The following is a 26,841-nucleotide window of genomic DNA, read 5'->3' on the forward strand; positions in this document are numbered from 1 at the left end:
TCAAATATCAGGGCAGAAGACGCCATCTTCATGAGACTTAAATTTGCAATAATATCTGATAATGAGTAGAAATTCTTCTCTTTTGTATTAAGCAGGGGCAAGCCAGAGGCTCAACTTGATACCGGAAGGTGGTACAGCAATACTGTAATGCATAATCAGTGATATTATTTCTTGTTTGTTGGTTTTAGTTATGGGAGTGGGTTTTGCCTTTGAATCAAATTCTTTTGAGTGGTCCCCATTGTGGCCAATGATTCTGGCCTAATCACACATGATTAGGTGTGATGAAGAATGTAGTCAGTTGTCAGGAAAAACAATTTTTCTTATTGCAAATTTAGGAAGTCCATATGAGGATCAGTAATTTAACACATATTGAAAGCCTCATAATAAACATACGTTGTGGGAGATTTAAAGATGAATATAGTTGGGCATCCTGTCCTTGAAGAGTTCATGATTTACTGGGGGGAGTAAAATCATCGTATCATGATTACATTTATGTTTTAAACAGTGTGCAGTGTGAAGAAATTTTTGGATGCAGGGGGCCAATTAGTCGAGGTGCAAGATGATAGTAGCTTGGTCTAAAGGGGTTTTAGTGGAAGAAGCAAAGAAACATATGTATTTGAAAGATTTAGAGGAGGATAAATTGCAGCAGAAAGAAGGAGCTTCTGGAAACTTAGTTGCGAAACCAGAAGAGAGTTTTGAACTGAATTCCAAAAGTAAAGAGCTTCAGGAAGCAGGGAGTTAACCACAGTGGGGAATGCTACTGAAAAGGAAAGTCACGTGAATTTAATATGCATGAGTAAAGGAAAAGGAGAAAGTAACAATATTGTATAGTCTAATGCAGAGGGAACTTTGAGATTCTGGGGCAATGAATTGTTCAGTGGTTAAAAAATAAATCTGTGACTCTGGTAATAAAAAGTTATAACGTGGCCGGGTACAGTGGCTCACACCTGTAATCCCAGCATTTTGGGAGGCTGAGGTGGGTGGATCACCCGAGGAGGTCAGGAGTTTGAGACCAGCCTGACCAACATGGTGAAACCCCATCTCTACTAAAAATACAAAATTAACTGGGTGTAGTGGCACACTTATGTAGTCCCAGCTACTCAGGAGGCTGAGGCAGGAGAATCGCTTGAACCCAGGAGGCGGAGGTTGCAGTGAGCCGAGATTGTGCCATTGCACTCCAGCCTGGGTGGGCGACAAGAGGAAGAAGTCATAACACATGTATGTAGGGATGGCTCCACATAAAATTCCGGAATTGGATTAACAAGCCAGTAACAACAGTGATGACGTTCACTGCCACAAAAGGAAACAGGTGGTCAGAAGAATTTGAAATATCATTCAAGGTTGTTAGTCTGTTTATTTTCCTCTAAAACAAAAATGGTGAAACTCTATGCTTGTTAACCTGCCCTGCAGTGCCACTGAGGGAAGCCACTGCTTGCTTCGTCTCCAACTTTGCTTCCCTTTAAATACCATGAACACAACACTGAACAGAAAACACACTGTAGAATAACCATGTGGTAATTTAGTTATGGGAGTGAGTTTTTCCTTTGAGCAAAATTCTTTTGAGTGGTCCCCATTCTGGCCAATGATTCTGACCTAATCACACATGAAAAATCTATCCTCAAAAGCATAGTTTTTTTTTTTTTTTTTCATTTTATAAAGTTTTGTAAGTCTGTGGAGTACAAGTGTAATTTTGTTGCATGCGTAGATTACATAGTGGTGAATCAGGCCTTTTAGGGTATCTATCACCAAAATAGCATATGTTTTACCCATTAAGTAATTTCTCATCATTCAAGCCCCCCCAAGCATAGAAATTTATTACAAATTTCCATGGATGCTTTAAAATTTTAATTACAATGTGACTTTGAAGATCTCCAAAAAATTTAAAAAATAATTTCTGTTTCAGCCAATGTCATAAAAATTTATTGACATTTGATGCTCATAGTCTGTTTGCAATATTTTAACCATCAAGGCAGCAAATATTTCTTTGATATGCGTCTGGCTTTGGTGGTTAACATTTGCACTCTTTTGACATTAGTCTGTGTGACTGATTATTTTTGTAACTTAAAAGCCAATTCCCTAAAAATAGTGGTAGATAGGCTAATAAACACAGACTATGGAGAGGAAGATTTAGACTGTAGGAAGAATTTGCAAATGCTTAAGTTAGCCTGAACAAAGACTAAGCCACTTCCATTAGCATCTTACTGCTGGATGAGGATCAAGCAGAGACTTAGAATAGCCATTTGAAGATGCAGTCTTAGGGTTGTGTAGAATCAGATGGAATAGCAAATATTGAATTAGATGAGACTGAAGATTGCTTTTGACTCTATAATACTTCCATGATCTTATAAGAAGGACTGGAAGAATAGCTGCCTCAAAGAATTTGTAAGCTGTAACATATCCTATTACCTCCTCACAAATGGATGTCTTAGAGACTGAGAACTTACTCAACTTCCATCAAGAAAGAATTAATAACCTCTGAAGGTACTTTTTCCAGGAAAACATGTTGGGCAGTGGGAGCGCATGACTGATTGCTGCTAATGTGATTTTGGTTTATGCTTGGTTTAAGAATCAAAAACTTCTGTACAATTTATTTCAGATTTCTGAGGCATTGTTTCCTACTCCAGGCAGAGGACAACTGAATTATTAAGATTCTGTCTGAACTTGGCAGGTGTCAGAAATTCATTTTAAATCTCTGTTCAGAAGCCTTGATTCAATTTAGTTTTATTGTTCAATGTAAAGAGGACTTCTTGGATACATTTTTGGAAAGGTTCTTGTCAGTGATACTTCAAAAATGTACCGGGATATGTTTCAGCATTTTAGCAGCAAGTTGCCAAAGGAAGCCACTGAGTAAAAATAATATTTAAATAAGGCTCAGCTTCAAGGACATGGAGAAAAGGGGACCCTCTTACACTGTTGGTAGGAATGTAAGTTAGTACAACCACTATAGAGACCAGTTTAGAGGTTCTTCAAAAAACCAAAAATAAAGCTCCCATATATTCCAGCAATCCCACTGCTGGGTATATACCCAAAAGAAAGGAAATCAATATATTAAAGTCAGTATATTGAAGAGATATCTGCACACTCATGTTTGTTGCAGCACTGTTTGCAATCACTAAGTTTTCAAGCAAGCTAAGTGTCCATCAACAGATGAATGGATAAAGAAAATGTACTACAGATGCACAATGGAATACTATTTGGTGATAAAAAGAATGAAATCCTGTCATTTGCAACAACACAGATAGAACTGGAGATCATTATGTTAAGTGAAATCAGCTAGGCACAAAAAGACAAGCGTTGCATGTTACCTATTTGTGGGATCTAAAAATCAAAACAATTAAACTTATGGACATAGAGTATAGAGGGGTGGTTGCCAGAGGCTGGGAAGAGTTGAGGGCGGAGATGGAGATGCTTCATGGGTACAAAAAAAAAAAAATAGAAACAATGAATAGGATCTACTATTTGATAGCACAACAGGGTGGCTGTAGTCAATAACTTAATTGTACGATTTGAAATAACTAAAAAGTGTAATTGGATTGTTTATAACACAAAGGATAAATGCTTGAGGGGATGGATAACTCATTCTCCATGATGTGATTATTATGCATTTCATGCCTGTATCAAAACATCTCATCTACCTCATAAATATATTCACCTACTATGTACCCAGAAAAATTTAAAATAAAAAAATAAGGCCCAACTTGATAGGTGATAGAAGAATGTGATGATAGATGTTTGTGGTTCACCGTTATTTAATTGAAGAACGGGTAGTTCTGAAATGGTTTACTTACTTTTTTGATGGGGCCATCTACCTTTGGTAGGTTCTTCTGTCTTTTTATTTGTGTAGATTCTACTAGAGATAAAAAGTGGGTGCATAATTCAACATGAATTTATTTCCTGATCCAGAGATCAAAGGACAGAAATGGACCACCAAATCAGAGTCATGCCTTTTTCACAAAGGGAGAAACTGCTAGAAAGCAGCTCAGAAATGCTCCAATGCCAAGCTGTGCTATAGCATCAGAACCATGTCTGGTGGCAGAGGAATTTGATTTCCTTGCATTCATTTACTCATTTGTTCAAAAACATTTATTGTAAGCAATGTGGACTAGGCATTGTTCTAGGTGCTGGAGATGCCAAGAGGAGGAAGAGATTCATAGTGTGAATTCATAGCCTTTCACGCTGTGAATTCATACTATAAATTCATATTTTAATAAAACTATTTATAAAACAAGAGCCAGTTCAAATGAATTCTATTAGATTAGTTAGAAACATACTTCATTATATCTAGATTATGATCAGGTAGAATTGCTTGAAAGAAGTTAAGGCAATTCATTATTACTATTAAATCGGGGCTAAAGGGTGAAAGGCAGACAGAGTTATGCTTTTCTGTCTCATGAAAGAAAAGCAACTCTATATGAGTAGCAAATGCCTGGTGAAATTACAATTATTTATAAAAATCAATGTTTCTACATAGTGAGTGTTACAAGGGGCAAGCCTTACAATGAACTATCTAAGACATGTTAATGAAAACAGGATATTTATAAGGTACAAAATATAGAATGATTATGTAACTTTAAGAATCTTGTCTCAACATGAGTTAATATTTATTTCATAATATCTTTAAAAAGTAAAAAAATCTTGCAAACATTCACCATCCCTACTTGCATTATTATCCAAAAGACTGTGGATAGCTACATTCCACTGAATCTTGTATCCCTACTGATGTTGACAGATGCTCATTCTGCTAAGGTTTGCTGTCTACTAAGTGCTAATTAGAGCTGCAACTCTGGCTTCAGCTATGATGTTATTATCTAGGACTGAATAAAAAATATAAGGCTTGCGGAAATTGCAGAAGTGCTAGGGTGATAATAATAGTAACAAAAACTATTGTTGTTTTTGACCACTTATTATTTGCCAGGAAGGTGCTAACTGCCTTATATATGTCTCATTTGGTGCTCACTACATTCCTATTATCAGTCCCATTTTCAGATCACAAAATGGTTTAAGGAAGGTAACTTTAGCGTTCTGACCATTTAGATTGGAACTGAGTTTTTTGACCATACATCTTGCTTCATCCACTTGCTATCATGTCTTAATATTAAAGGATATCACTCCTATATACTTCATGTTTCCAGTGACAGAATGAGTTAATGGAGTTCGTGGTTTGAAAGTGACCCTGGAGAACCAAAACACTCAGCCCATCCACTTTATCCATAAAGAGATTAGGCCTGGGTCAGAGATTGAATGAGAGGCATCTCTTATCAGTCTGAGAGGAATAGTGTGTACTAAAGAAATTGATCAAAAGGAGGAAGACATTTGAGGGCACTAGGGAGGAATATGACTCTGATGGATTGAAATTCTCCATGGGAACAGTTGAGAAAGAAGCTATGGCAACATCTACAGGAGAGCAGAGAATAGCACAATTTAGGTGTAAACTGAATAGCAGTGAGTGTTCAGGGAGTTGTGTTGATGGAAAGTCAGTCCACCTCCCTTCCAAAATCTCAGGGTAAAAGGTGTGTATAACATGGATAAGGGAAGCTGTGGCATGGAGGTTATTGGAAACCCACCCAAGTGATTCAACAAGTACTCTTATTATGGTTCTTGAGAAAGTGCTCATGGGAGACATTTGGGAATTAAGTCCAGAGTCATAAACTTCCACTCTGCATAAGGATCTCAATCACAGTGTTGCAGAGAATTGGGGTAGTGACCTCAACCTGTTGCCTTAGTGAGAAGGCGACAGGTTTAGGCCATTATCCCAATATGAAAGGGAATTCACAGACTGCTGAATCTCTTCTAGGGAGTTTGAGATGTTCCATGGAAGCCAGGTTTAGAACCCCTGATCCAGAGCCTAATCAGTATGGCAGTAGCTTGTGGCAGATGTTGGCAGGAAGGCAAATTTATTTTTACCCAGGTTGTTTGTCTCTTCTGTGCTCTACTAACTTCCCAGACAAAATTTAATTTTAGCAAACTAATGGCAGTGCTATTCCACAGACTCCAAAGAACAGCTTTGTCATCCTCTGCCTTCAGTCAGCCATTAATGGGACACTAATATATTTTGACATAAAGGTACGAAAGTGAATGACTTGGCTTTCATTTAATCTCTATGCACTTCCCTCCACTCCCCCATGTTCTAGCTGTCTGTTTTCATGTTTGTAGTTGGCCTTTAAAAATACTAGGTGGGAGAGGACCCAGAAGTGTAAAATGTCATGCCCCCAGCCAAGCTAGACAATCTACCCCCAGAGGAAGCCCAGCACCTTGTCAGATATGTTTAGGGAGGTTCCTTTATGTGCTCTAAACATCTTCCAGTATCTGGCAGAAGCAGCAAATGCTGTTGATTATTAGGTAGAACCTTATCTAGGAGAACAATTTTCAGAGTAATTATTATGATGATAATAGCTAAAATCTATTGAGCACTGACAATGTGCCAGGCAGTTTTCTAAGCATATCACATGTATCAGCTCATTTAATTCTCTTTATATGCCTATGAGGTGGATACTGTTATCATCTCCCCTTTACATAGGAGGAAACTGAAGCTCAGAGTTTCCTGATTAACTAGGAACTGGGAGAATTTTACTTGAAATCTAGGCAATCTGACTTGGAGCCTGAGCTCCTCACCAGTTTGCTGTGTTGCCTCCCATACCTGCTGTTTACACCACGGTTGCAAATGATTCAAGGTTTTCCATTATTGACCCTAGGGTCTAATGCCCTAAAATTTGCTGATGAGTCTCAACTGGGACATCTTTTAATAGGAGATTAAAAAAGAAAACAGATACCCTGCCCAGAAGACTGGGTTTAAGTAAGCTGCTGCTAGTGGGAAAGTGGGAAGTGTTGCAAGTTGCTGGGGAAGGATGGGAGCTGAGAGCAAGGGAGCGAATGTGTAGGAAGGTAGATGGGAGGAAGTGTTAAGCGGTGGTTAGAGAGTCTCTGTTTTCTTCTGTCTTGCTTAGCTGATCATTCTGGAGATGAACTGAGAACATATGTGAATTCATTTAGGATCTATAATGTTTGATTCAAATAATAGTGTCTGTTTTATGCCATGGTGTGCCCCCTGGAAGTTAGGATAGAGTAGTGGGCGGCCAGAGGTTCAGGAGACAACAGTGCATGGGTTGGAATCAGAGGGCATAGATGAAAACCTGGGAGGTAGATGCATGTGGACAGAGAGCAGCCACTTTATGGGTTTTGAGAAAGGTGATACACACTGGTAAGCCCCAAATCGGGGAGCTCTAGGAAGCAGGGTCCAGGAACTGGTTAGCAGTCATTCTCCAAATCTCGTTTCCCATTTGCAAGTACTGCTCAAGTGAGGTCTTAGTCCTGATACCTCCAGCTCAGTAGAGAAGACTGAAGCCCACTGCCATTAGATTTACTGTTATCTCAAAAAATTGCTTAGATAGAGTTCATTCAACATCTGTCCCCACTCAACTTCTCCTTTTGGGGTCTGATAGGCCACTACATTCTATGGTTCCAGCTTCCCTCTTATCTGCTATATGTGCAGGAAAATATTTTCTAGTTACAATCTTTGCAGATCAGTTGAGTGAACTTGGAAATAAAGGGATTATTAGACACTTTTGGTGATAAAAATCTAATGTGAACACTGTGTGGTGTTAATTGCATAAATTTTTTCCTCTCTACTTGCATCTAATTCCTAACACTCTTTGCTATAGGCGTTATTTTTATTCTTGTCCTGCATTATTGTTTGTTTACATATGGACATGCCTTTAAAATGATATTAGTTCCTTAAAAATTATACTTGATATAAAATAATGCCCAGGCTTCACCACACAGAGATAGCAACTTGCAACAGCTCGTTGGACATGTCTCCATGCACTTCTCTTGCATATACAAACTCCTAAAGTCCACAATTGATATGAAGGAGCTTATGCCATATATAATTATTCATGACTTTTTCTCACTTCACAGCATGTTGTAGCCGTACTTCCCTCTAAATGAATAAAGACCTACACATTCATTTGTACTCTCTGCCCAGTGTTCTCTGGTTTACTTAACCACCCCGCCTGATGATTGTTTATTGGTAAAGAAAGAAATCTGAGCAGCACACAGAGATCATCAGACTCCGCTAATCCAGACTTTATAGCTTTGCTGTCAAATCCATGGGATTCTTGGTATTTATTCATTGACAAGAGAGTCTGAACTCCTCAGAGGAGCAGAGAAAGAACATGAAACTGGTGAGTGAAGGGTCCAAGGCTTTGCATTTAGCACTGCTGCTTAGCAGCTATGTGTCCTTAAAATCACTTCATCTTTCTGAACCTCACTTTCCCTACCTGTAAGATGTTGTGAGTTTTCATTATATTCAAGGTCTGTTCTGCTAACTGAAGGTCTGTATCTACAAATATACTGTCAAGCTATATCTCCCATCACAACTTAAATGCTTCGGCTTTATTCATCAATACCTTTTTGATGTCCAGCACGATGGTAATATAAAGTAAATACTCAACAAACACACTTTGAGTGATGGATCAATATAGCTGTTGAATCTGTGTTTTCAAATTTCCCCAGAAATATCCATCTCTGTAGTTTTATACTGACTTTTTTAAGCCAGTGAACCTCAGACATTTTTACCTGTCTACCATCTCTCTTTAGAATTTGTGCACGTATATCTACACTTTTAAATAGCCACAGTTTAAATCTCTGTCTCACTGTGTGTGTGTGTGTGAGAGAGAGAGAATGTACCATGTGTGAGTGTGCACATATGTATCTATAGTTTGCTATGTATGTGTTATTTTGGGTGAGTAAAGTAGGATTCCATATGGAGGGAGTTACTATACTTTGCACTAAAATGAGGCTTTAGACAAGAGAATGAGATTTTTTTACTCCCTCTTCCAGAGTTTTACTGAAATTAAATGAGTGTGTGTCTGTGTTTCTGTGTGTGTGTGTTTGAAGTGAAGTAGAGAGGGGTGTCCTAATATTGTAGACACAGTACTCCCTCCTTTCATCTATTCTTAACTTTCCTGTTTTCCTTCCTTCCCTCCCTCATTCTCTCCCTTCCTCTCTCCCTCCCTCTTTCTCTCTCTTTTTTATTTCTCTCTGTTTCCTTCTTTCTTTCCTTTTCTTCCTTTACAGGAAAAATTAAAGAATAATGCCATTCTTTCTACTTTAGTCAATGACTTTAGTCAGTGGTGACTTTTATCACCATTTAATATATAAAAAAAGAGAAGCCTCTGTCTGAGAAAATTCTCTCAACCAATGAAATCCCAGTATAAGGTAGTATTCAAAGACAAGTAGGTATTGTGTTATATTAATATATTGAAGAAATGTAATGATCCATTGTGGTGGTGATGGAAACCAGATTATTTCACTCAACTAATGCCCAAGATTAGACCACTTTCTAAATATTGCTTAAGAAAATCAAGGAGTCGAGTTATAGACATTTAGGGAGTGAATAGATGTTCAGAAAGTTTGGTACTGCACCATTTTATTGCTTAATATGTGTCTGGAGTCAGTATTCATTGAATTCTTTCAAAATGAGTTACACATTTCATTATCTTCCTAAAGAAAGAACACTATATATATTTAAACATTTTTCTTCATTTTGGAATGCTCAGAGCCACCATCACAAGCAGTGTTTATTGTATTACGCTTTGACTGAGAGGTGCTGTCAGAGGCTATTGAGCTGTGTGGAGCTACTTCAGTCTCAGCCCTGTGGCTTCTGGACTCTTAGTCTGCTTTTTAAAGATAGTTTTTCCATCTCTCTGAGGGTCAGGCTGCCCCTGACCATGTCTTACTGTGATGTGCATATCTGTCTGTGGTTCTTAAAGCTCCAGTCTACCTCCCACTATTTCAGTTCGCTGAATCTAATTTATTATGTAACAAGCACATGATCTTATTAAATGTTTTAAAACCTCAACAGAAAATACGATATAAAAGTGGTCTCCAAAGGCTCTTTCTGCATATTTCCATATTCTTACCTAAATTCCAGCAACTTTTGGTTTCTGGAGAAGTGTTCTCCAGATCACTGTTCAATTCTGATAAGGAACCCACCTTTCCAGTTTGAATGTGAACTCTTACTTCTAAACATGAAGAGATAAGATTGTCCTTAGTCCTTCAGGTGCATGGCTACCAATTCCACTCTCTCATTTGTATCTGATCACTCGGTTCTTGTTTTGCAGTCCCCAGTCTGTCCCAGATCGTCTGAGGATCCGGGTGAACAAAATCAGTTTGCAAGACTATGAAGGATTCCACTATGACAAGGAGAAACTCCGGGAAGCTTGTAAGTTGGATTGATTTCTTGTGATCAGCCTCTCTTCAGCTTCTTGATCCTCCTTGGTTTGATGGGTAGATTCATTTATCCTTGTGCCTGAAAATCATGGTTAGAGAAGTGAAGCGAAACGTAGTAACATGTGAGCTCCAAGTGATAATGTATGGGCTACAGAAAAAGGAACTGGAAGAGGAAAGCAGCTGAATAAAATTCTGCTGTGGATGCCAAGTCAGGAACTCTTGGCTTATTCACCACTTTAGTCTCAGATTTGCCTAAAATGAGGAAAGCAAAAAGTTGGTGATACCAATGGTATAGCACCATCCAGAAAACTCTTGAGACAACACAAATCTCTTCTTGGAGCCTGCGTTAGCAAACACTGCCCTCATTCGTCACATAGGTGTGGCAAAGAGGCACATTCAGCACTTCTAGATATTATGCTATTATATAAAGTCAGAGAAGGGCCCACAGGAACGTTGTGATGATAAAGTGATTCATTGATGATGAGGTGCCATTATTTTTGAAACCTACACTTGAGTCAACATATGAATTGCTTCTCATTGTATGTATTTTCTGTATGCTGCTTTGAATACATAGCTAATTGTTAGTTCATCTCACTAGTCAATCGGTATGTTTTGAACACTTTTTACTTTCTGGTACATTCTGATCACTGCTTTAAATCTCTGTCTATATAATAATTTATGAGGTAATTGGTTAAAATAAGCCAGAAGAAGTTAAGACCATGAGAGTGTTAGATATTAGGGTTCTTGGCTCCTTCCTAAGTGTGGGGGCCAATAGTCAACTGCAATAAAGTCAAAGAAGATAAGGCAAACTGGTGTCCAAGGGAATAGCTAATGATGCTGATATAAATAAATGACTTTTATGTAGAACCAGAGACTTATGAACCCAGTCCCCAAATGGTCTCTAGGTATAGACCTCGCTACCTGTGTAAAAGATGAAAATAGTTAAAACTGGCAGGACTAATAGTAGGAAAGCCTTCCTGGGATGGTCTTTTCTGAGCTCTGGTTTCTGAGACTGATCTAAAGTAAGCTTTAGTGGATGGAAATTCTGAGGTCCAAGAGTAATCCCAGGGTTGGGTACAGGGGTTCTACAATCTGAAGTTGGCATGAGGTGAGGAGCCATATCCCTGGTAGCCTAATCACTGAATCTACTAGAGAATTTGCTGTGAATTTTCTTTCTTAATTCTCTCAGCTGCTTCAGCTTCCTTAACCCTTTACATTGTTTTCCTTAGACATCAATACCTTTTGGCTTCTCCCCAGCCTTCTCACTTCCATACTTTACACTCATTTCCTTTGATAGGAAAGTCTGAGCTGGAGGAGGAGCAATTCCCCAAACCTCTAGATTTCTTCCTTCTGTAAACAACATATTACATTTTCTAATATAAATGAGCATATAAGTGACAGACTAGCATATAATCTAATTTGATCCATAAAGTGATGGACATATATTTTTGTGATGGGAAGTGTAGCTATGTACAATTTAACAATGTAAGTTAAATTGACGTCTAAAGGTTACTAATCATAAAGAACAGTGTTTTATGTTCTTTCTTGTTTTAAGCTTCCAAACAAATAGCTAAACAGTTCTTAAAAGAAATAACAGATCTCAAGTAATATTTTGCAACTTACCATCAACTCTGAAGAAATTCAGTTTGGAGTGGGAACACATTTGAAATTTTTAGGTGAAATGAGATTTGAAGCTTATCTGTAGCTTTCAATTATCTGTTTTATCTTTTCTGTGGCATTATCTGTCCACCATTGCTGGAGGTAATTGTGGTTTGAGTTTTTCTAAGAAGATGACATTTTCTGGCAAGTGCTTTACTCAGCATATGTGATAAAATCTCTACGTGAAGAAACTTCTTAAGTCAAATGGGGGGAAGTGATGGCATAAAGGTAAGCCAAATAAATTCAACAGTGTCTTTGGGACCCCAAAGAACAAAGAAACCTCAAAACGGGGATAAAGGAGTTATTTTGAAGATTTAAAAACTCATTCCAATGATTTGGATTTGAAGAAATCAATAAAAGGATTAGAAGTAAAAGTGACCAACTCAGTCATTGTACTTTTTTTTTGTTTTGTTTTTTGAGACGGAGTCTTGCTCTGTCGCCCAGGCTGGAGTGCAGTGGTGCAATCTCAGCTCACTGTAAGCTCCGCCTCCTGGGTTCACACCATTCTCCTGCCTCAGCCTCCCAGGTTGCTGGGACTACAGGCACCCACCACCATGCCTGGCTAATTTTTATGTATTTTTAGTAGAGATGTGTTTCACCATGTTAGTCAGGATGGTCTCAATCTCCTGACCTCGTGATCTGCCCTTCTTGGGCTCCTAAAGTGCTGGGATTACAGGCATGAGCCACAGCGCCCGGCAGTGATTCTACTTTTAATATGTGGTGATGGTGCTTCTAACCTGTGGTTTTTCAGGAAAGTTTATCCTTTGAGGTTCTGGATTCACTCCTACTCACCTTTGCTCTTTAGCCTGGTTCCAGCTTGAAACAGAATACAGATTCATGGGAAGGCTGACAGGGCTCAAACTGAGTATAAAGAGAAAAACAAGTTTAAGTCCATCTATGAGGTGCATGCCAAAATAAATGTTATTTCAGAAGCATTAATTAAGTGAAATTTGCACAACACATCTAGATAAAAGGGACTCTAGGAAGGTACTCAGACCTGCATCCCAGAACAAAGAGAGTGAGTCCTCTTAGGTCATTCATTTATTGTCATCAAAGTCTGAGCTAGAGCAGTAGTGTGGCACTGCGTTTGAAGTTAGTTCCGTTTCTTGGTGGTGTACCAAGTGATATTTTCAGGCAAAATGTGGTTCTTCTCCATCATGTTTAGCAGAATCTTGCTCATTGTTCACATTAGATAATAAGCTCGCATGTTTGTCGTGTAACAAAGCCCATCTTCTGTCCGTAATGCAGGGCTCCCTGATAATATTGGATGGCAGCCCTTTAAATTGCTTTGCTTATTTTAGCACAGAGAAAGATGACTATACTCTTTCAGATATTTCCCATTCCTCTTCCATTTAGCCCCATCTCACTGGGGGTCAATCCTTCTAAAATAATATCCTGGAAAAATTTAGTCCTTGTCAATCTTTCCCTCAGCTCTTGCTGATAAATTTCAGACTTATGTAAGACACTAAAAGTCTTCCTCACTGCAGAGAATTTACCAACCCTCAGATAATAGTTGTGGTTTGCAAGAGGGGACAGTCTATTCAACTTAAGAAGTAGAGCATAAAGAGAAAGTGGCCATATTAAAAAAATTAAAACAAATCTGTAATAATGATATCAGAAAATCACTCTCATAAACAGAAATATACAAAGTGGGGCCGGGTGCAGTGGCTCGCACCTGTAATCCCAGCACTTTGGGAGGCTGAGGCGGGCGGATCACAATGTCAGAAGATTGAGACCATCCTGGCTAACACGGTGAAACCCTGTCTCTACTGAAAATACAAAAAATTAGTTGGGCGTGGTGGCGGGCGCCTGTAGTCCCAGCTACTCTCAGAGGCAGGAGAATGGCGTGAACCCGGGGGGCAGAGCTTGCAGTGAGCTGAGATCGTGCCACTGCACTCCAGCCTAGGTGACAGACCGAGACTCCGTCTCAAAAAAAAAAAAAAAAAAAGAAAAAGAAAAAGAAAAAGAAGTATACAAGTGGCAAGTGTGTCCTTAATAAAGCTTATAATAATATAATCTAGGCAAAGGATAACCTGTTTTTAAAAATCTGTTATATTTCTAACCCCAGAATAGAATCATTGACATATGATACATTTTTTAAAAATCTGAGATAACTTGATATTCCCCCAAATTTAACTCTATTCCCATGCAGACTGGTTAAACTTCACTCTGGGCACCAGTTTATTCTGCACTTTTAAATTGCCATGATAATTTACACAGATCTAGGGTCTAAAACACAAGCAGTAAAGAAGAGCTTGGAGCCAATTGAAAACGGATGTAGTTTGTAAGGATAGGGAATTAACATTTTGTATATCAAATATAGTGTTTGACAATGCTTTCACATACATGATCTCAGTATAATTCAGTATTATCTGGATGTTTATAACATATAATGCATAATATATCAATAAATTGGTTAACATTAATGATACTAGGATTGTACCCTAACTAGGTATTTAGTTAAGCATTTGCCCTAATGGAATTTCCTTGTTTGGTGATTTAGTAGAAAAGTCAGAAATTTTGGTGTTTGAATCTCAGTTGCAACCTTGACAAAGTCATTTAATTTCTCTGATGATCAGATCTCTCATCTGTAAAATGAAAAGATAATTATAACCCCATTCAGTGCTGAGGGTTAAATGTAATGCTGTATATGGAACCCATGGTGTGAAGTCTGGCACATTACCGTGCTCTCCAAAAATGGTAGCTGTGATGCCTGTGGAGGTTGTTGTTGGAGAGGCCCTGCTGTCACAGTGTGCATCAGTCTGCAGGTCCATAAAGCCAGACTCAACGGAGGTCATAGAGGCTGACTTCCTCTATGCTGAGCTCTTCCTGGCTTGAGGCAGCTCCCTTCAAACTGCACACACCAGCTCCCCCAACCCACTTTCTTACTTTCAAAAATAGAATTGAAAATACTAGTAAATATCACAGAAGGATTATGGGGAGAAAGTGTAACTAAATCATTCAATTTACTTTTGTTGTGTCTACTCGTATAAACATCTGCTGTAATGACACGATACTTAAATCTATGAAGCATGTAAATACTGAATGCCCATATAGGATGATCTGAAAGTTTACCCGCAGATTTCCTTCTGCAAGTCCTAATACATTCTCGGAAGTGTGCCATCTGTTATCCACCACTGAATTTTTTGAAACAAATTTTTATTTTGGAATAATTTTAGATTTATGAATAAGTTATAAAGGTAATACAGGGCATTCCTGTACATTCCTCCCCCAGTTTTTCTCATTGTTAAACACTTTACATTACCGTGGTGCATTTGTCAAGGAAACCGATACTGCTACATTACTGTTAACTAAACTTTTGGGATTTCTATCCCAGGATCAAATCCAGGATACCATATTGCATTGAGTTGTCATAGCTCCCTAGTCTCTTCTGATCTGTAACAATTTCTCAGCTTGCTCTCTCTCTCTTTCTTTCCTTCTTTCACCTTGATGGTCTTGGGGGAATACTACCTTCTGTAGAATATCTTCCAATCTGGCTTTGTCTGTTGTTCTCCTCATAATTAGACTGGATTGATGGGTTTTTGGAAAGAATACTGTAGAAGTGAAGTAGGCTTTTTGTCCCATCATGTCTAGACTTATCCAATATCCACATGACATCCCTGGTGATGTTAACCTGATCATTTGGTAAAGGTGATATTTGCCAAGTTCCTTCACCATAGAGTTACAATTTTTTTCCCCTTCCCTACTCCGTTCTTTAGGAGTAAGTCACTAAGTCTAACCCACTTTCAAAATGAGCAGAGGAGGTGGATCACTAGATTTTAAAAATTGTTTCCAGTTTGCATATTTGAGCTCAACTGAGTTTGTTAACTATGCCAAAATGGTAGAGCCATTCAACCATTCTTGCATTTATACTTTCAATAATTATATATTTGTATCAGTTGTATATCAGATACCACACTAGATGTTAGTCATTGAAAGATGAGACTAGAAAATCCAACTTTACAATGTAATTTATTCAATGCACATTTATTGAGTCCTTACTGTGAACAGCAGTTGGAAGAAAAAAAAAAATTCTTTCCTGATTTTCTGGAGTTTTCTCTTTTTTAAAAAAAATGTGATAATAACTGTGATCGGGCTGTGGAAACATTCCATACCTATTTTTTCTAGCAAACATCATTTAAATAATGAAAGAAAGATAAAATATATAAGCAAGAATGAGAAAAGTCAGTCTAACCACTAATTAGGTGTGTGACCTGGGCAATGCATTCGTCTTCCTCAGGCTTCTGTTTCCTTATCTGCTAAATGCAGTAGTTAAACTCGTTGTTTCTTAAGAACAGACCATAATATAAAAAATGTTTAGTTTTGTAGAAATTACATAGGATTAAAAATTTTTTCACCAGCATATTTCCTTAGTAGAGTTTTTAAAGCTCGAACATCATTCATAATGAGTATTAGAAACCATGTAAGTACATTGTGCTTCAAGAGTTTACTAAAAACACTGATTTTTTTTTTTCCTATCAATAGCTTCATCTAAAATGGAATCTTTCCCCCTCGTTTAACAAGTTGACAACAGAGCTGTTCAGTAGAGATTAGGCCTCCATTTGGTAGAGGTAGGCTTTCCAATTTGAAATCTGTCTGAGGAGGTAAATGATGTCAGTTTGTCCTCTGAAGGGCATTGTCCTTCCTTTTTGCAAGTGTGTTTATGTTTATTCCTATTTTCACGATTTGATGTTTACCCAGAGTTTTGTGCTTAGTTTCTTTTACTGTCTTTTCCCATCTCTTGTCTGTATATTTATCATTTTATTAAAAAAAATAATAATGTTAACACACATTGTACTATTGCCGTGAGCAAGGAAATGTCTTTTCTACATATATTGTGTAATTTAATTTACCCGACATCTCAGTGTGATAGATAGATAGTATTGTTATTCCCATTTCACATATAAAGCAATTGAGGCACAGAAAACTCAAACTGTCTACGGGGCTGGCATTTTGAATACTTATTTATCACTGTGTTTTCTGTTTCCGCCAAGTAGTACTTCTTATTTTTCATATAAATATCTTTAATAACATAAGTAAAAATTTGTATTTCAGTCTTTCACGATTCCATTTCAAATGTCTTCTTACATTTAAACTGACTTTGACTTAGTTTATCACACTCGGGTTTATTGGGCAAGTTTCTGTTTTTAGATCTCCCTCCAACGTCAAATAAATCATCCATTCATAAATTCAACAAATATTAATTGACTGCGTACCTTATTTCTAGTACTATTTCAGAATACGGAAAAGTGCTTGTCCTGGAACTTATGTTCCAGTGGAGAGACAGACAAATGAATAAATAATACAATATGGCGGCAAGTGCTGTAAAGGAAAGTAAAGCAGAACAGTGACAGGGCATCCTGTTTTTGATAAGGTGATCAACAAGAGACTTTCTGAAGAAGTGACATTTAAACAGAGACCAGAACAAAAAGAGTGCATGTATATGTGGATTTCTAGAAGAGTATCCCCGGGCAGAGGAAATGGCAGGTTCCAAGGCCAAGCATCCTTAGTCTATTTAATGAATAGAAGGGATGCCCATGTGACTGGAACCTGCTTAGTTGAATGGAGATAGTCAGGAAGTTATTTTAAAGGGTCAGCACATGGAGGGGGCTTATAGGCCATGGAGAAGGCTTTGGATTTTATTCAGAGTGTGATGAGAAGATGTTGGAACTACTTGAGGAGTGTATCATGCCTGAATTTATTCTAGATAAATTTGGCTACTAGGTAGAAAATTTTCAGGTTGCAATAATGGAAATAGGATAGCTGGTACCAGGCTAATATGATACTCCAGGTGACAGGCAATAGGAGTGAGGCAGTTAAAGTAGTAGAGTTGGAGAGAATCAGTTGGATTCTGGCTATATTTTGGAGGTAATGCTGGTAGGATGAGATGATGGATTAGCTGTATTGCATAAGAGTGCAAAATTCAGTTGCCTCTGAGGTTTTGACCTCAGCAACTTGGTAAATAGAGGTAGGGAAGATGCAGAGGATTCAGCAAAGGAGACCAAGAAGGAGCAAGACCAAGGAGGAGCCTATTGTTAGCTACAAAAACAGCAGGAGAGCTTGTTTGTTGGAATGCGAGAGAAGAAAAATATCTCATAAAAGCTGTCTAGCTGTCAGCGTTTCAGAGAGGTTGAGTAAGACGCACACTAAGAATTGGTAGTTGGATTGGGGTAGAGGGTAGTTAGTGGTAACCTCACGAGATTGTGGAGTGAAAAAGGTGAAGGTGCACAGAGAGGATTCGTGTGCAAATAGGGTCAAATGCAGGTCAGATGTGTGCTGCATAATGATATCTTGATCAATGATGGACTGTGTATACAACAGTGGTCCCATAAGATTTTAATACTGTAGTTTTACTGCACCTTTTCTATGTTTAGGTATTTTAGATGCCCAAATGTTACTGTGTTACAATTGCCTGCAGTATTCAGTACAGTAACATGCTGTACAGGTTTGTAGCCTAGGAACTACAGGCTATACGATATAGCCTACTTGTGTGGTAGGTGATTCCATCTAGGTTTGCGTAAGTACCCTCTATAATGTTCACACAACACAGAAATCACCTAACGACACGTTCCTTAAAACACATCCCTTTCGTTAAATGCCATATGACTATAATTCACCACAGATTGCTCTTTTAAGGTATTTAACTATAAAACGAAGGAAAGAAATGGGATGATGACTGGAAAAGAATATAGTAGAATCAAAGGAGGATTTTTTTTTTTCATTTGTAAGATAGTACAGCAAGTGTGTATGCTGGTGGGACCGATTCACTAGACAGAGAACTTGATTCAGAAGAGGGCCAACTGCAGCAGTGCCTTTGAGTAGGTGGGAAGATGGAACCTGGTGAGCACTGGAAGGTTGTGGGCAGGAGTGTGGGGCAGGTTCTCCCAAGTACAGCAAGAGAAGGCAGAGCCGTGAGTACAGATACAGATAGCTTGGTGTACTTGGTGCTAGGGAGAAACAGAAGTTCTATTCTGATTGCTTTTATTTTCTCAGTAAAAGAAGAAGCAAACTTACTAGTTGAAAGTTGGAAATGGATAGTATCAGTGTTCTGGAAAAAAAGAGGAAGGTTTGAAATAACTTGAAGAGAGAGACAGTGAGAGGGTTGGGCAGGATTGCTGAACTTTACTTTGGAAGTGGATCATTGAATTCATCACCGACTTGCCAGTTTCTGGCTGTCTTGGTTTATAGGTGAGCCTACTCTATGTCTTTCTAATTTTAAAGGACTCTGATACCAGGGGAATATTGGGTGGAAATATGATCTTATTATTAATATAAACTTCTTTGCCATCTAATTCTGTTTATGACCTAAAGGCTTTCTTTATTTATAAGAAAATAAAACATGCTCTGGTGCTGTGCTGTATCAGAAGTTAATAATGTTAGATTTCATACAAGGAAATGGGCCTAAAGTGTTGATGATGATATTTGATCATTCCTTCACTGTTAAAACTTAGCCTTTGGCAATGACAGCAATCAATTGCAGGTAGATCGTTAAGTCTCTGCCCAAAAGAATATTTTCCCTTTTCATTGGTTTGTTTTGTGTAACACATACTCAAAATTATGGTCAATTCTTACTATTTCTTGACCAGCCTAGTCCATTCGGCTGCTATCTTAGCAGGTTGACTACTCTGGAATGTAAGCTCAGATGGTAGTTAGACTTCCCTTTGAAGACTTTCTTCCAAGATCTTTGTATAAAATTATTACTTTCATTTATCTTGCTACGGTTTGAGTCATGCAGTGTTGGCCATTGCAGAGTCACAACTATCCTGTTTAATAATAAATAATAACACCCAATAATTTCATAAGGCTTCATGGTTTACAGAGGGCTGTTGTATACACTGGCCACATGCATCATCACAAGGGCACTTAAGATTGCCTCACACAGGGTTACATTGCTGCGACGGGATTTTAATAAGAAATTATATATTTTCTCTCTTAATCCAGGACACTTTCTAGTATACAGCCTACTTCTTTATAAAGACAAATTTAAAAGAATTTGCCGTCATAGTTCTTGTCATCGGGTGGATTTCTGGGGAAACAGACTCTGAGACTGAGTTTTGTGTGCAAGGATTTTATTGGGGATTTCCCAAGAGGGAACCACAGTTGTGCAGGGCAAGAAAAGCGGGACCAGGAAGAGGGAGAAGTTAGACTTTGCTGTAGTCACAACAGAGGACTCCCGCAGGGACCCTTGGACCTGAGACAGCCATTCTGAGTTTTCTAAATTGAGGCAAGGGTTATTAGATACAGATCAGGCTCTGCCCTGGAAGGGGATAAACCTTGAGTGAGGTATCTTCCTTTCTGGAGAAGGACTCAGCTGTGTGCTATCAGCAAACTTTCGGCTTCTGGGAAAATGAGCGCCTCAATCCTAACATGAATGCAGTGCTTCAGTTCTGAAAACAGAGTCTTGCTATGTATTAACTCAGCACCTGATTTTTGAACTAAGGCCAGGAAGGAGCCACCCACAGACCAAAATCCTTGAGTTCATTCATTCAACTCTTCATTTAACAATGATCTATTAAACACTTACTATGTATCAAAGACTGTTCTAAGTACTGGAAATTCAGCTTAAATGAGCACTAGTCCTCAAGTTTTTCTCTTATTATATCTTTTGACCTGATTTCCCTGCTATCCCAAATTCAGGGAATTGGAATACAAGTTGATTATTCAGAAGCGTCTGAATTAGCAAAGTAAAATGGAAACCTAAAAGGTGAATGCGGACCTTTCCTTAAAAGTTCTTGCTGATGAATTATTGCCAAGTCAAACATTCTCCATTTGGAATTTGAGTAATTAAAAGTGGAAACCTGAATATAAAGCCATCTCAATTTCTGGCTGTCACTTCTAGTCTGACGCTATAGTCAGCAGAGAAAACTTCAGAGTTTGATTCTCAACGGGGTGTGTGTTTCTTATATATTCATCTCTCCCTTCACTGTTAAAATGTAGCCGTTGCTAGTAAGAGCAATCCATTGATTGAATTAAACAGAATCAAGGACAGAAGTGTAAGCTAATCTGAAAATAACATCTTTGCAGATTGACTCAGAACCACGATTTTATGCACTGGTTATGTGGATAAAAACGACAGGCTTTTCCTAGTTCACACTGGTGGAAAACAGTCTTTCTTAGTGCTGAGTGGGTTTCCTGAATCACTGGTCCACTGCCAGTCTCCTGGAGTCACCTATAAGCAGAATTAGAGATGTCCCCAGGCTGTCAGCTGCTAGGGATGTCTTTGTTTGAGACCGCCCTATTTCACATCTCATAGAAGTTGTCCATGTATAATTTGTTTACTCATTTAGATTTCCCGAAAGAGGCTTGGGGCCCCTTCAGCTGATTTTAGAAAATCTTTCTGTCATTAATTCTCCACATGTATCTCATCAACTCAGAAATTCCAGGCTGCGTGACTGAATGTGTCCCCAGAATCTAGTTGATGGTGACCTTGCCCTTCACCCTACAGTGTAACAGACAGCATCATGTAGAAATTGTGAAAGAGATTTGGACCAGTGTATTTAATCATCATTTCAAGTATTGAAGTTTTAGATTCGATTATGAATCTTTCCTTTCAGACATGTAATATTTCATCTTGATTTTTGAATATATTTAGGGATCCTGGCCATGTAGCCAAGATTCCAATGTCACAGTCAAGTCTTTGTTATCTCCCTCCCAAGTACTTAAGCACTGGTAGTAAATATCAGTAGTGGTTCTTTCTGTATCTGAGAATTTTACAAATATTCATTTCCATTGTCAAGGGCATACTAAGACCTCACAGTTAAAAGCTTATGTCACATTTAACACCAGGAATAAGTGCCAAGAAATTATATACATCATTATGTTGTACTAGCACTTTATTGCAGGCAACATTAGAAACCTTCTTTGAAATGGAATTATCTTCATCAAAAGTAGGCGTTTACATCATTGTCATTAAACTTACATATTCAGCTGGATGAGCATGACATTTCATAGCACTGTTTGGTCTGGACCTTTGGTTCCTACTATGTATTAGAAGAGAGGTATTTGGGCCTTCTGCCTATACTTGCTCCTGGATAACCACAGTCAATGCATGAACCGCAGTCATCAGAAGCAGGAAAAAGTAAGGCCATTACGAATAGCATCCACGATTGGATCTTGTGCTCCACCTGACAACTTTTGTCTTTGTTCAGAAGACCAGGCTTTAACATCGCCTTTTTTTTTTCTTTTCCCCCTGGGATTTTCTTTCTCACTTCTGCCTTTCTATTTATCATGTCCCGAATGCTGATGATTTGGAAAGAGAGAAAAATAGAGGATCTGTTACTAACACCTGAGGAGTTGTGGGCTGGGCTTCGATGGGCACCTGGGGAGGTTAGTGTTCACTTTACTTCTCTTTCTTCTGTTCTTTGTTCTCCATCCTTCAGAATTTTCTTTCCCCAATTCTGTCTATAACACATTCTAACTCAGAAACCATTTTCTTATATGTTAGGTGTTATCAAACTGCCTTTGAGGCATTGATAAGTGGTCTTTGTCCTCCATCATCACAGTTTTAACTTAATTTTACATTATTTTCACAGTCTCTCTCTGCTGCCTTCTTTGCTCTTTTTCACTCTCTCCAGCTCAGCAGGCCACAAGTCCATGGTGTTAGGTAAGTGTATCAGAAGGTTGTAACCCCCACAGCTATGCAAAACGACTTCACTGTCACTCTTGCTCTTTTTCCCCCTTCCCATCCAATTGGCCACAGAGGAGTTGCTTCCTTGGCTTTCGTATCTCTCTCATATGCCCTTCCCTTCTTGTCTTTCTGCCACTCTATTCCAGGCCTCACCATTGCTCAGCTCATTGACTACATTAGCTTCCTCACTCATCCTCCAGTCACTCATCTTATTTTTCATCAATTTGTCTTCCATATTACTCCCAGTGATTTTTCTAACATTTTGTCTAAGAAAAAGGTGGGGTTTTTTTAGGCACTGGGGTGAGTGAGTGGAAAAGTACTGGAAGATGTTGTGGGGAGGTGGGTCAATTGCCAACCCATTGTATCTAATTATTATCAGCCATCAAGTAAGAATTGTAGTTTTTTGATAACCTTGGCATATTTGAAACTAACAAAATAAAAGGAAAGATTCCACTTGTCTTTATATCCTCCCATAGGAATTTGTTTCTTTTTCTTGTCCCCTGCCTCTCCTCCTTGAGTTTTACTTTTAGTTCCTTATTTCCACCATTCTTTTGACTTCCTGAGTAGTGTGAATGCTATCAGTAATGACATAGGTACTGATAATTGTTCTATATCAGGATGATCTCATCAGCAAAGTATCTGTCCATAGCAAACTCAGAACAGTTTCTTTTTCTTTTCCCTTTCTCTTGATTTTTCTGTAGCTAGTCATCTGTGTTTGCTAATTGTCTCTTATTACCAATAACTAGTTAGGCTCTTACCCACCCACAGAGCCTGAGAGAGAGGGACTCTGTCTTTCATGATGTTTACATTTCAAAAAATGACTTCTAGCTCCTGGAGAAAGATTCCTGAGTTGTAAAATTTGGCATGAGTCTGGGAGCAGATTTACATACATCGCAAAGGGGCAGAGAAAGGATTTACAATGGAAAGTTTGCTAGAGTAAATACTCTAAGAAACAAGTGTTCAGGCCCATATAGTCAAGAAGAAGCCTGTCTAAAGTTCCATCATGCTGAGGGAAACATGAAGGCTGTTTTGGTCAGTATACATCTGGAACCTTCACCTTCTGTTGAAAACCTGTTGGTATCTACCCATCCTTTTGAGAATAAAAGCTCAACTTTTTAGTATAAAAATTAAACCTCCGGTCTTAGCCTCACCCTGCTCTACTCTGTACCTACCTGCCTTCCTAATTCCTGAATATTTCCTTTTCTTCTTTTCATGCTGTGGTTCCTTAGAGCCTAAGGGTGGTCTGAGATAATTTCCTTTTGTCTGAAAAACTCTTGTCCCTTTTGTCAAACCCCCTTATTGTCTTCACAACTCCTCGTGGAACAGTGTCTGGTCTTGGGGAATGTGTAGCTCTTCTGGATTCTAAACACATGGAGTACATGTCTATCTGATTCCTGTCACAAAGATATTATCAGTAGGATGTTTTCATGTATTCCCCTCCTCCTCTAATTCGGTAGACTCCTTGAGGGCAGGTACCATGTCTTACTCAGCATTCTGAAGAACTCCTGGCACTAGAGTTGTCCCTGGCACCACAAAATCCTTAAAACTCGTTTGCTAAAATGATTAAGTGAATGACTTATATACGTGAAAAATATTCTGGCATAATTCTTTGTATATACAATATATATTTACCAAATTAATGAAAATAGAAACCATGAGTTGCTATTCAAGATTATGAATGCCATAAGCATTTAAGAGGATTTTTTTTAAGTGAGTTGCATGTTCCTTATGTTGCCCACTTAGGTAGTATACTATCATGATGAAAAGCAAAATTGCATCTGTACTTGGAAACCCAAATTTGTAGAGAACCTGTTAGTTTCTAGAAAGCACTCAGAAATCTTACCCTTGAATAGAATCCAAGGAAAACTACATAATTTGCTTTTATCTTGTGGATGACATTTTTAATGGACTATGGACAGGATCTGGGTTAACTCAAGCTAGGGAATCCGAACTCTACAATTACTTTTAATCATAAGGACTAGGAGTTGTGAAACTGCTGACAGGTCCCAGGCATGGCATGGCAAGGTATAAAGTTCTTGGGATATTATGTTTCCTTTTGAATGCTAATGTGCCCATTAGTTGCCCCCGCATTGGTTCCAGGTAAGCAGTGGGAAGTTAATGATGACAGGTGGTTATAAAATGGACCTGTGACCTACACCAGGGAAAAATTGGGTTGAATTATTGTATTGCAAACCCATTCTATCTAATTATTATCAGCCATCAAGTAAGAATTGTAGTTCCATGATAACCTTGGCACATTTGGAACTAATGAGGTAAAAAGAAAGATTCCAGTTATCTTTACATCCTCCCATATTATATTTCCTATAGACAAAGTATCCGTCTATAGGAAACTCAGAACAGTTTCTTTTTCTTTTCCTTTTCTCTTGATTTTTCTGTTTCTTTTTAACTAAGACTATTTTTCAGAGCAGTTTTAAGTTTACAGAAAAAGTAAGTAGAAAGTACAGAGAATTCCATATATCCTCTCAACCTTCCCCCACCCCAGCCTCTCCACACACAGTTCTTACCTTTATTAACATCTTGCATTAATGTGGTTCATTTGTTACTATTGATGAGCCAATACTGATACATTATTATTACCTGAATCCCATAGGTACATTAGGATTCACTCTTTTGTCATATAACTCTATGGGCTTTCACAAATGTGTAATGACATGCAGTCATTATTACCATATTGTACAGAATATTTCACAAGAAATACCTTGTATTATGTCTTTTCATTTCTCCCTTCCTCTCCCAAGCCCTTGGCAACCACTGATTCTTTTATTGCCACTACAGTTTTTGCCCTTTCCAGAATTTCACATAATTGGAATTATACATCATGTAGCCTTTTCAAATTGGCATCTTTCACTTAGCAATCTTCATTCAAAATACCCCCATGTCTTGTATTTGCTTTATAGCTCATTTCTTTTTATTGTTGAATAATATTCCATTGTCTGGGCATACCACAATTTATCTGTTCATCTACCGAAGGACATATTAGTTGCTTACAAGTTTTGGCAATTATGAATAAAGAGGCTATAAACATTCATATGCAGATATTTATGTGGACATAATTTTCAACTCCATTGGGTAAATACCAAGGACCTGATGCTAGATTGCATGGTAAGAGTATAGTTTTGTGAGAAGCTGCCAAGTTGTCTTCCAAAGCGGCTGTGCCATTTTATATTTCCACCAGCAATGAATGAGTGTTCCTATTGCTCCACATCTTCACCAGCATTTGGTGGTGGTAGATTTTTTTTTTCTTAATTTTAGTCATTCTATTAGGAGTATAGTGGTATCTTTGTTGTTTAATTTGCAATTCTCTGATGACAGAAGATGTTGAGCATCTTTTGATGAGCGTATTTGCTTTCTGCATTTTCTTTTCGTCAGATTTTGTTTAGATCTTTCGCCCAGTTTTTTAATGGGCTCTCTTATTGTTGAGTTTTAAGAATTCTATGTATTTTTTAGGTACCAGCCATTTTTCTTTTTCTTTTTTTGCATCTCTTATGGATTCTTTATTATATAGGCTCCTAGATGTGGATTGCAGAGTTACAGAACACTTAGGAATACTAATACCTACTGTCAAAGTGCACAAATTTACACTCTGAAATAATTGATTTCATGACACCCTTGCCAGCATTGAATGTTATTTTTTAATCTTATTTTAAAAGAAGTGAATATTCTAATTTGCGTTTATGTACTAAGCTTTCCCCCTGTATTCACTCACAATTTGTATCTAGGGTAATTACTCCTGTTTCAAGACAGAATGAATTAGATATGACATGAACCAACTACAACAGTATAAATGAGATGGTTTCTCTGAGTATTTTCCATTGCTCAGATCTGATTATTGGTTTGGTGAGCCTTGCTGAGACCAAGGCTAAGATTCTCAATGCACGTTCTCTCCAAGAGGTAGGAGAGTATCATGAGGAGAAGGCATCATTATGTCCACGCGGGACAACCGGCTTCCTTCTGGTGCAAAATTTAAGATCAGCTTTCTTTTTGTTTTTTCTTCAGTCCCTCCCCCAACCCCCTATCCCCCGAAAGGCCCCAGGGTGTGATATTCCCCACCATTTGTCTATGTATTCTCATTGTTCAGCTCCCACCGATAGTGAGAACATGCGGTGTTTGGTTTTCTGTCCTTGTGATAGTTTGCTTAGAATGATGGGATACCAGTCTTTTATCAGATATGTGTTTTGCAAAGATTTTCACTCAGTCTGTGGCTAATTTTTTTTTCTTAAAACTGTCTTTTCACAGAGTGGAAGTTTTCATTTTAATGAAGTCTGACAACCATTTTTTTCTTTCATGGATCATGCTTTTGGTGT

At 38.2% G+C, this 26,841-nt stretch overlaps 1 protein-coding gene across 8 annotated transcripts in view; it reads left to right on the forward strand.

Annotated features, from left to right (window-relative positions):
• DGKI (diacylglycerol kinase iota) overlaps positions 1-26,841 on the forward strand; it is a 464,727-nt gene that overhangs the window by 317,712 nt on the left and 120,174 nt on the right. For all 8 annotated transcript variants that reach the window (XM_050782372.1, XM_050782373.1, XM_050782378.1 and 5 more), the window contains one exon: positions 10,122-10,222. In XM_050782372.1, coding sequence (XP_050638329.1) covers positions 10,122-10,222 — 101 coding nt within the window. The remainder of the gene's footprint in view (positions 1-10,121; positions 10,223-26,841) is intronic.

Source organism: Macaca thibetana, chromosome 3, assembly GCF_024542745.1.
Source record: "Macaca thibetana thibetana isolate TM-01 chromosome 3, ASM2454274v1, whole genome shotgun sequence".
NCBI lineage: Eukaryota > Metazoa > Chordata > Mammalia > Primates > Cercopithecidae > Macaca > Macaca thibetana.